The 11,077-nt window shown below is 38.0% G+C and overlaps 1 protein-coding gene across 3 annotated transcripts in view; it reads left to right on the top strand.

The window, feature by feature from the left end:
• Positions 1-10,939, top strand: part of LOC135097361 (transcriptional regulator ATRX-like) — a 69,478-nt gene extending 58,539 nt beyond the window's left edge. For all 3 annotated transcript variants that reach the window (XM_063999270.1, XM_063999339.1, XM_063999217.1), the window contains exons 27-34: positions 706-883; positions 4,202-4,372; positions 4,582-4,738; positions 4,880-5,010; positions 5,228-5,338; positions 7,802-7,988; positions 8,309-8,443; positions 10,252-10,939. In XM_063999270.1, the coding sequence (XP_063855340.1) occupies positions 706-883; positions 4,202-4,372; positions 4,582-4,738; positions 4,880-5,010; positions 5,228-5,338; positions 7,802-7,945 (892 nt within the window). In that variant the 3' untranslated portion in view covers positions 7,946-7,988; positions 8,309-8,443; positions 10,252-10,939. The remainder of the gene's footprint in view (positions 1-705; positions 884-4,201; positions 4,373-4,581; positions 4,739-4,879; positions 5,011-5,227; positions 5,339-7,801; positions 7,989-8,308; positions 8,444-10,251) is intronic.
• Positions 10,940-11,077: the final 138 nt, after the last annotated feature.

Here is an 11,077-nt window from a genome sequence, read left to right as displayed (position 1 = left end):
TGGCATGCTGCGTCTCTCACAGAAAGAGTTGTCCCTCACAGAGACTGCAGCAGCCTTAACCACTTGCTTCTTGAAGTTTATGTTATTTTGAAGTGAATAGCTGGTCTTCCAGGCCTTGCGATATTGTCAGTTGAATAAAAGTAATCATATAGGGCCAATTCTTTGCTTTTTACTTATTAAAACAGAGACAGGCAGACACATTAGTTATTCTTGTTTAATCCTTTTTATATGATGATGCCTACATAGGCATCATGAAGCCCCAGTAGCATATATGATGATGCCTATGTAGGCATTATAATTACATTCTGTTTTATTTGTTTAGTGATACTGTATTCTGTTTTAGCTCTAGCTTAAGACTCTGTATAATGCTCTTGGGGTCCTATAGCTCCTGCCACCATCCCTGTTCCCACCAATCATGTAAATGAGCTACACCATGCCCCACCCTCTATCCAGAATGAGGAAGTCTCATTGGTAGAGCCAACATGACAGTTTCCCCCTCTATTGTCCTTCCCTTATTCTCCATATCTCCTATCCTTCTCTTAATCCCATACCCCTCCACCAGAGGGGGGGAGACTGAATGAATGAATGAATTTTCATTTGGAAAAATGTACTATGAAGTAAAATTCAGACTTCTTATATGTTGCTTATACTAATACATATATTAAAATGGTTTCTTATGTTAACTAAGTTAACTTTTGCCACCAGGTGTCGCCTTTTCCTGATTTCTACCAAGGCTGGAGGCTTGGGTATCAACTTGGTGGGAGCGAACCGAGTCATTATTTTTGACTCATCGTGGAATCCCTCTCATGACACTCAGTCCATATTCAGGGTGTACAGGTTTGGCCAGAAGAAGCCATGCTATATTTACCGTTTCGTTGCACAGGTGAGTGTTAGAAGTACTTTTTTGGCAAAATATAAGGTGCATATTTCCTAGTTACACACTCAAGGAGACACCACTGCCAGTATGCAAATTTTAACTTATAGGCTTTAAGGCTATACAGACACTCCTTGAATTGTGAACATTTGACATACAAACTTCTACAAATACCTTCAGGCCTGGTTCAGGAGCAATCCTGAGCCACCTTTAGATCACTGTACTGCAATACTGCATCATGCTGAATGTGAACATAAAACACACTGAAACAGTGCTAAGCTATGTGGTATGACTGTGGCTCTTGTGATACAAGTGATATGTAGTGTGGCTGATAGTGATATGGATTGTTTTTTTTTATTTATTTATTTTATATATATATATATATATATATATATATATATATATATATATATATATATATATATATATATATATATAATATATATGTATATATATATATAGGAAGGACATTGGCCAAGGACAACAAAAATTCAATAAAAAAAAAAAAATGCCCACTGAAATGCCAGTCCATAAAAGGGTCAAAGCAGTAGTCAGAAATTGATGAATAAGTGTCTTGAAACCTCCCTCTTGAAGGAATTCAAGTCATAGGAAGGTGGAAATACAGAAGCAGGCAGGGAGTTCCAGAGTTTACCAGAGAAAGGGATGAATGATTGAGAATACTGGTTAACTCTTGCATTAGAGAGGTGGACAGAATAGGGGTGAGAGAAAGAAGAAAGTCTTGTGCAGCGAGGCTGCAGGAGGAGGGGAGGCATGCAGTTAGCAAGATCAGAAGAGCAATTAGCATGAAAATAGCAGTAGAAGACAGCTAGAGATGCAACATTGCGGCAGTGAGAGAGAGGCTGAAGACAGTCAGTTAGAGGAGAGGAGTTGATGAGATGAAAAGCTTTTGATTCCACCCTGTCTAGAAGAGCAGTATGAGTGGAACCCCCCAGACATGTGAAGCATACTCCGTATATGGACGGATAAGGCCCTTGTACAGAATTAGCTGCTGGGGGGGTGAGAAAAACTAGCGGAGACATCTCAGAACACCCAACTTCATAGAAGCTGTTTTAGCTAGAGATGAGATGTGAAGTTTCCAGTTCAGATTATAAGTAAAGGACAGACTGAGGATGTTCAGTGTAGAAGAGGGGGGCAGTTGAGTGTCATTGAAGAAGAGGGGATAGTTGTCTGGAAGGTTGTGTCGAGTTGATAGATGGAGGAATTGAGTTTTTGAGACATTGAACAATACCAAGTTTGCTCTGCCCCAATCAGAAATTTTAGAAAGATCAGAAGTCAGGCATTCTGTGGCTTCCCTGCGTGAAATGTTTACCTCCTGAAAGGTTGGACATCTATGAGAAGACGTGGAAAAGTGCAGGGTGGCATCATCAGTGTAGGAGTGGATAGGACAAAGTTTGGTTTAGAAGATCATTAATGAATAATAAGAAGAGAGTGGGTGACAGGACAGAACCCTGAGGAACACCACTGTTAATAGATTTAGGAGAACAGTGACTGTCTACCACAGCAGCAATAGAACGGTTAGAAAGGAAACTTGAGATGAAGTTACAGAGAGAAAGATAGAAGCCATAGGAGGATAGTTTGGAAATCAAAGCTTTGTGCCAGACTCTATCAAAAGCTTTTGATATGTCTAAGGCAACAGCAAAAGTTTCACTAAAATCTCTAAAAGAGGATGACCAAGACTCAGTAAGGAAAGCCAGAAGATCACCAGTAGAGCGGCCTTGACAGAAACCATACTGGCGATCAGGTAGAAGGTTGTGAAGTGATAGATGTTTAAGAATCTTCCTGTTGAGGATAGATTCAAAAACTTTAGATAGGCAGGAAATTAAAGCAATAGGACGGTAGTTTGAGGGATTAGAATGGTCACCCTTTTTAGGAACAGGCTGAATGTAGGCAAACTTCCAACAAGAAGGAAAGGTAGATGTTGACAGACAGAGCTGAAAGAGTTTGACTAGGCAAGGTGCAAGCACGGAGGCACAGTTTTGAAGAACAATAGGAGGGACTCCATCAGGTCCATAAGCCTTCCAAGGGTTTAGGCCAGCAAGGGCATGGAAAACATCATTGCGAAGAATTTTAATAGGTAGCATGAAGTAGTCAGAGGGTGGAGGAGAGGGAGGAACAAGTCCAGAATCATCCAAGGTAGAGTTTTTAGCAAAGGTCTGAGCAAAGAGTTCAGCTTTAGAAATAGATGTGATAGCAGTGGTGCCATCTGGTTGAAATAAAAGAGGGAAAGAAGAAGAAGCATAGTTATTGGAGATATTTTTGGCTAGATGCCAGAAGTCTCGAGGGGAGTTAGATCTTGAAAGATTTTGACACTTTCTGTTAATGAAGGAGTTTTTGGCTAGTTGGAGAACAGACTTGGCATGGTTCCAGGCAGAAATATAAAGTGCATGAGATTCTGGTGATGGAATGTGGTATGGGGTGCTGTGTGGCTAGTACATACTCTGTGTGGCATGATGTGGCTTTGTGTGCTGGATGCTATATGTGGTGTGGTGTGGTTTTGGTTGAGTGTTATATGTGGTATTCTGTGGAGAGTGAGATTTTGGCTGTGATCTGGGTAGATGTGATGTTGGTTGTGGTGTACCTTCATGTGAGTTGTGATGTGTGCTGTGATGTAACTGTGTAGCTGAAACTAACTCATGAGAAATCTTGAGTCATTTGTAACAGTAAGATCAGAATCGAGATGCACTATATTGCTTACACTGCCACACCACCACAAAGTGCAGAACATGAGGACAAAACACACACACACACACACACACACACACACACACACACACACACACACACACACACACACACACACACACACACACACACACACACACACAATGCTAGGCTATGTGGCTAGCATAAATAAGCATTTTTCAATATTTTAAATATCCTGAGTTTTGTGATCCATGAGTTTAGTACTGTGGCTTGGGATAAAAAAAAAAAATGCAAAATTGAGAGGGTACTGTACACTCAAAATATTTTAGAAATTAACAACTTATGAACATATTGACTTACAAATTAATTCATAACTTGGGGAGTGTCTGTGACTGTATGTGCTTTTATGATACACTTTTTCTTTTAACAAGCTGGAACATTTTCTAGATGATGACAATGACACCCTAATAACACCTTTCTATATTGATTTATATTGTAAAGATCTAGAGAAAGTACGTGAAAAAAATCATCTGGATAGTAATGTGGGATGTACTGAAGGCGAATGGTGTTAATAGGAATAAATTGAAGTGAGTGCAAACTAGATACACAGACAAAAGTATTAAAATAGTGCAACAGTAATTGAAATGGTTACATTTTTCCCAGGGTACAATGGAGGAGAAGATATACTCACGTCAAGTGGCCAAGATGTCGACAGCTCTACGTGTGGTTGATGAGCACCAGATTAAAAGATACTTTAGAATGGATGAATTAGCACAGCTGTATGAGTTTAATCCATCAGACACAGATATCAGAGAGACCCCTATTGTTCCAAAGGTGACCAGTAGATTGTTTTATATTTTTTTTATGGGTAATTTATTGTTTGTAGATTTATCTTTTAATCACATTATTAGTTTTTGTGTTTGCTGCTTTTTGTATACTTGACTTTTTATTCCTTCAAAATGTGAAGTTTGGGAGTGACAGTTAATAGTAGAATTTGAAAATTGTATTTAAAAATAGAGAATATATAGTGATTTTTCTAACAGGATCGGTTACTGGCAGAACTGTTACAAAGGCAGAAAAATTGGATTGTCAAGTATCATGAGCATGAGTCTCTTCTAGAAAACCAGACTAGTGAAGAGCTAAGTGAAGAGGAGCGAAAGGCAGCATGGGAAGACTATGAAAATGAAAAGAAGGGCTTTAGTAAGTTGCTTCTTGTTTTATGTGTAAGCAGTATATAGAAATCAGTGTTTCTACACTTGACTGCTAACCAGAAGTACTTCAAACAGTTACATTTGACTTTTTTATTTTGTGTTGTTTAAAATCTTGTTATATTCTTTCCAGTGGGGCAGAATTACCGAAACAGTGTGATGCCAGTCATGGGAGCCCCAACCATATTGAACCATCCTGGTCTTCCTTCACTCTCCCTCTCTTCATTCAGTTTAGAGGGTGTTGTAAACACTATCAAAGCTCAGGTTTGTTGTGAAACAATATTTTTTCAAGTGGTTATGATAGTGGTTCTGATGAGCATGATGACATGGTGACTTGTTATTACCTTTATGAGGAGCAGGAGGGGTAGTTTAGTTTTCCCAAAATCCTTATGTACATGCCTTGTCTAGACTGCCTCCCTTCCAAGTGGAATCTCAGCACTGAATTTCTTATGTGGGAATATAATTTTTTTTTTTTCAACAGAATCCCAGCCTGAATACAATGGAACTTTGTGAGAGTGTGTTGCTGGCTACCAAGCAGATTCAAAAGGTGCACCTGAATCACTACCAGCGGGTCCAAGCCATGGTTTATAATGTAAGTATGGAAGTGAGAAGGAAAACAAGTGTTGCAAAGAATTGGGTGGATGGTTAAAGCAATGTGTGCTAATAAGATTTGGACTTGTTGAGGGAATGGAGGATGAGAGGCTGGTGAAGATAAAGTTTGAGAGGTGTGACTTTCAAGGTAGGCCACATAAGGGATGGATAGATAGGAGGCCTTAAAGGGAAGAGGACTGACATTGGAGCATGGTAATATTATTGTACATGACAGAAGTGAATGAAAAGCAATGAGTGTGTGAGGAATGACATGGCCCAGCAACCTTCAAGAGAGGTGCCATACATGAATAGTTTCACACAGGATGTGGTAGGGAAGAGTACTTGCTATGAAGGAATCTTGTTCTGGACTAAACTCTCCAAGTTGTACAGCTGAGGACAAAAGTATTTTCTTTTCTCTGTTGGGACCAAGAGGCTAAGAGAGAGGTGTGAATGAATGTGAATGTGAAAGTTCTGTCTTGTTTTAGCCAACCCCGCTTTTAGGGGAGACAGCCTCGGTATATATGTGTGTATGGACATTTAGAGTGATCCCATTGTACAATGACTGGCATGCTCAGCTTACAATAAATTGGTCCCAGGTTCAAATCCAAAGCTAGGCAGAAACAAAATGCTATATCCGTAGTTCACCTAGTAGTGAATAGGTATGGAAGGTAAAGCAAGGAGTTGTGATCTTACCTTCTAAGAGAGGAAAGCTAGTAATCCTACACACCTGTGTGTTTATGTATATGTGTTTAGGGTGAACATTTACATTTGAATGGTCTTGTCCACACACTGAGAGGTAAGCAAGATGTTTACAGACAACTGTGCTTGAGTTTTTTAAGTATATCAGGCTTACTAAAACACTGAAACTTTATTTTATGCCATTTTGAGCATAAAACAAGAAGAATCAGATGCTTAATTTATTTAACCCTTTCCTTCCGGCGCTTAAATTATTTTACCGTTTTGTATGACGGCTAAAAATGGTAAACCTAGAAATTGTCAGAAAATTGTTTGAATACTAATAATTATTTTCTCTTTGTTATTCTGAATACAATGATATACTTTGTAGCTCGATGTGACCTCTCAAAGTTGAGTTTATGCCTTATAAAAGATTCCTCCTCCTCCCGCTGTGTGATCCGTCATCCAGAAACAGCCCAGAGAGCGATGACGCCGCGCGCACACACTCTCTCTCTCTCTCTCTCTCTCTCTCTCTCTCTCTCTCTCTCTCTCTCTCTCTCTCTCTCTCTCTCTCTCTCTCTCTCTCTCTCTCTCTCTCTCTCTCTCTCTCTCTCTCTCTCTCTCTCTCTCTCTCTCTCTCTCATCTTGGAGGGGAAATTGTACACTTCCAATGAGAGAGAGAGAGAGAGAGAGAGAGAGAGAGAGAGAGAGAGAGAGAGAGAGAGAGAGAGAGAGATTTCATCCCTTTTCATATCAAGTTTCAGGCAAATAACATTATCTCTCTCTCTCTCTCTCTCTCTCTCTCTCTCTCTCTCTCTCTCTCTCTCTCTCTCTCTCTCTCTCTCTCTCTCTCTCTCTCTCTCTCTCTCTCTCTCTCTCTCTCTCTCTCTCTCTCTCTCTCTCTCTCTCTGACAAGTTACCTTCTACCATTTTATTATAAAATCGAAGATAATGAAAAAATTACCATGAAAGAATGATAGGTATCATCTCTCTGTTCTGATAAAACAGGTGGATCCTGTAAATCATTTTCCAAGTCCTCACTAATGTCTTCGCTTTCTTCATCTTCTAAATATTCACTGTCACTGTCTTCAAACTCAGAAGCACTGCTAAATACATATGTTGTGTCCTGCTCCATGGTGAGTTATGATCTGAGATCCTTGGCTCTTATCACTTCACACTTATCATGGTGCTTTCCACCCGGCGAGTGCTTTCCACCCGGCGGGTTGCTGGGGTTGCCAAGTGTCGCCCGGAGAAAAGGAAAATAGCTTAGTTACCGCTAAATTTCCAGAGCTAGTGACAACACTACATGTGGAAACATGCCAGACACTTCCACTCACACCATCTGACTCGAGAAACCGCGCTTGGACCTCAAAATTGAGGCGCGAAAATTCTTGATTACCGGTATGATTGCCGTCGCTACGGACGCATTTTTGCAATCGTATATATACGATTGCCGGAAGGAAAGGATTAAAGAAATCAGTTCTCTTTAAAAGAAGCATTTGTGCTTTGAGTGAGTTCTTGGACCAAGAAGGTACAAACTGAGTTGGAGAAAGAGGTATGTTGTTGATGAGGATCAGTCTTCTTTCTTCCATAGAGGCCAAGAGGCTAATGGTATGAAGGAATGCTTGTGGGTGTGGTTATGAATGTGAGTGTGTGTTGTCTTGGTTACTCATCTCAGTGGAGTGTGTCAGTTTGGTATTTTTATCTTGGTAGATTTATAATTTAGTTTGAGTATAGGAGGTTAAGTTTTGCAAATTTGCTTGTTTAATAAAATTTGCAATTTTCACAGCTTAAGAATCCTATGATTGCCCCAGAGCAGAGGAAACTCCTTCCATTTGGCAATCATCCAGAAATGCTTCCAATGCTAGAACAGCAGTTGAGGTTACTTGAGGAAAATATTCAGCGAGGAAAACCAAGTAATTACTCACATTGACCAAGGAACTGCACAACGGAATCAGTTATCAACAGCCAATCTGGTAAGTTGATTGTATAAGGAATGAAGGAGTCAAGACTTTTTATAATTTTTGTTTAAGGAATGAAGGGGGCCAAGACTTTTTATAACTTTTTGCTTTTATAAAGACTAGATTTTCTCATGTAAATCTTTTATTAATTGAATTTTTTATGAAATCATGGAGCATATGGCTATATAGTTAGCTGCACAATCTATTGAAATCTTGAAATCTATTGCAGGTGCAATAAACTAGAGTATTTCAGCAAAATTGCAGTTTTATGTTAAGATCAGTTTGAAATCTTTCCTTAAAAATTCTTGGTTAATTAATTTTAACCTGACTTTCAGCTGTCAGCTGGTCTCCTCCGTGGACAACCAGTGAGCAGTGGCATCAGTTCAGCAACTGTTAATTATGTAGAGCGGCCATCTAGTTCATCAGCTGGGAGACCAACTTTACCACTTTCAGAAAATTCTCAAGAAAAGGTTTAAATTTTTCTGGTTTAGTGCTCTGAGCAACAGAATGCTATTTCATAGTACATTGCCATATTATTTTTGGACTGAAATGTGATTAATTACAATGCAACATCTTAAGGTTAATTTGGTAAGAGAAAATATTTAAAGATATGAAATGAGATATCTCATTTTTCTTTGTAAGTGTAGATATAACATTATAGATAACTTTATTTTACTCCAGTTATCCATGTATTATGATTATCAATTAAAACTTTAGGGGGGTCAGGTAGAGAAAAAGTACCCAGTTATTTAAAATACATCACCAACCAGTATTACTATAGCAATTTGACATATCAGACAAGTAAAACTTGACATCTTACATAGATAACTCTGTCTTTGAAACTGAATACAGTTATTGGTTTTCCAGTAATTCTATGCAGATAGTTACAGTCAAGATTCCCTCATCAAATTAAAAAAAAAGACAACCAAACTATGGTGTCAAGATTTGAGCTTCGAAAGCAATCACAGGGTACTGTTTCTTAATTTGGCACAGTATATTATTCTAAGTGCTAAGGTTAAATTTCTTTTAAATTAACAAAATTGTAAAAAATAATGTATGTGATTGCTGCAAACATGATGAAACCCATGTCACTGGGTGGTTTGTGTTGTTCTGTGTCTTGAATGGCTGACTCAACAGAATTCAATTGTAAATGTTTATTTAATTATAGTAAATTAAATATAATAGACAAATGCACATCAAAATTATTCATTTTAATGCAGTACTTAATATTTATGGTTTGATGCATTACGGACCATCTCGGGTCTTGTCACTGTGCGCACACACACACACACACACACACACACACACACACACACACACACACACACACACACACACACACACACACACACACCAAGGAAATACTTTTGTTGCATAATCTAAAAGGTGGTATTGCTTTAGAGTTATCATTCAGAGTGTAGTTGTAGGGCCTGCCGTTTAAAGAAGAGTCCTGTCTCTGAGATATGCCTCCCCTCCCTCCCCCTTAAAAAAAATTTAAAAGTTGTAATGCCCCTCCCCCTGCAGAAAAAGGTCTTGTAAACAAAGATGGCAAAGAAACAGGCAGCATCAGCACTGCTGATGGTAGATTGTCACCAGTTTTCAGTAGAGTTTTGGAGTTTGTCAGAGGTTGACATGAAGATAAGCCCAGAAAGATCAAGTAAATGTAATTTTCGTAATATATTGTCAACATTCTACTGCCAAGTTTCCCAGAATTTAGATGCAGGGAGGAACTTTAGAGAACTTAGCCTGCAGGATACTGGACCAAGCAAAGCACGTGTGTGTGTGTGTGTGTGTGTGTGTGTGTGTGTGTGTGTGTGTACCTAGGAGGCTGCTTCCTCCCATACCATCCCTGATATTAAATGCACTTAGTCCCAACACTATTTTTTTTTTTTTTTACAAATCCAAACTTATCAACTAGGAAACACTGTATTTACACTCAATGCTTAACAATACCTCAAATGTTTGACAATCCCTCAGTCACAAATATATTAATTACATAGTAACATGTGAAAAATTTATAACTGTAATGGGACAGTACTGATATGCAAAGGTTGTGGTACAATGTATCTTAGTGTACTTTCACTTTTATTATGAGAAAAGTTACATAGGTATACAGTTGAAATAAGTACATTTTCCTGGTCCTTAAGTTTGATAGTCTTCCTGTTGGCTTAGCAATTACTATGTAATCCTCCCTGAAATCTTTTGCTTGGTTTTGTAAGCATCACTGATTTTTTTTATTTGGATTTTTCACTCCTTTTTTTCCTTTCTTTTTTTTCAGAGAACTGGATCAAATGATGTTATCCTGCTTGACTGAGGCACTAGTCTGGGTGGCTGGTCTATGCCAAGGAGTTTTGTAGCCCAAAGGAACCTCTCTCTCTCACTTTAATGTGAACACTGATGTTTTTTTTCCATGTAAAGTATATAGTAGTGGGACTTTTTGTGTATCTATGGTGCAAAAGAAATAGTAAAATTTTCCATCAAAAGTTCTTTCATAAAATTTTGTTTTGATCTGTGTTTTAAGTGCTGGAATCACCAAGGTAATTTAGAGGAAAATATTTATTTTCATATGTCTTGATAATGGTTCTGTATTCAGCAGTACTGTACCTTGAAATCTTGTCATGAAAAATTGATAAAGGAATGTGTTTCTTCACAAGTAAAAAAAAAAAAGAATAAATAAAAAATCTATAAAAAATAAAAGTATTAAACTGATGTAATCCATCAAATGATTTCATATTTTATATATTTTAATTTTGTCAGTTTAGGCAAATTTTTAAGTATCTTGCTATTACTGATGGAAATCAGAAAAAAAAAATTATTTATTTTCGTATCATAGATTATAGTAAGGATCTTGTACTCATGGTTAGGTTTCCAATGTTGGTTTATTTTTTTTCTTTTATATTTGCTTATTTTTGTTAAATCTGACTGATTAGTTTGTCAGTTAGAGAGTTAATAAATTGTCTGACAAAGATTTGTTTTGTCCAGAATTGTCCAAAAATGACTTTTATAGCTAGGATGGCAGTATACATACTGCCCATGTCAGTACTTCATAGATATCCAAGGACTTATGTGTATATGACTTTCCCTGTCCCTCTGGTGTCTGGCCT

This window comes from Scylla paramamosain, chromosome 1 (genome assembly GCF_035594125.1).
Source record: "Scylla paramamosain isolate STU-SP2022 chromosome 1, ASM3559412v1, whole genome shotgun sequence".
In the NCBI taxonomy this organism is placed as follows: Eukaryota; Metazoa; Arthropoda; class Malacostraca; order Decapoda; family Portunidae; genus Scylla; species Scylla paramamosain.
The sequence above is the reverse complement of the archived record's forward strand: the minus strand, read 5'-3'. Positions and strand labels throughout refer to the sequence as shown.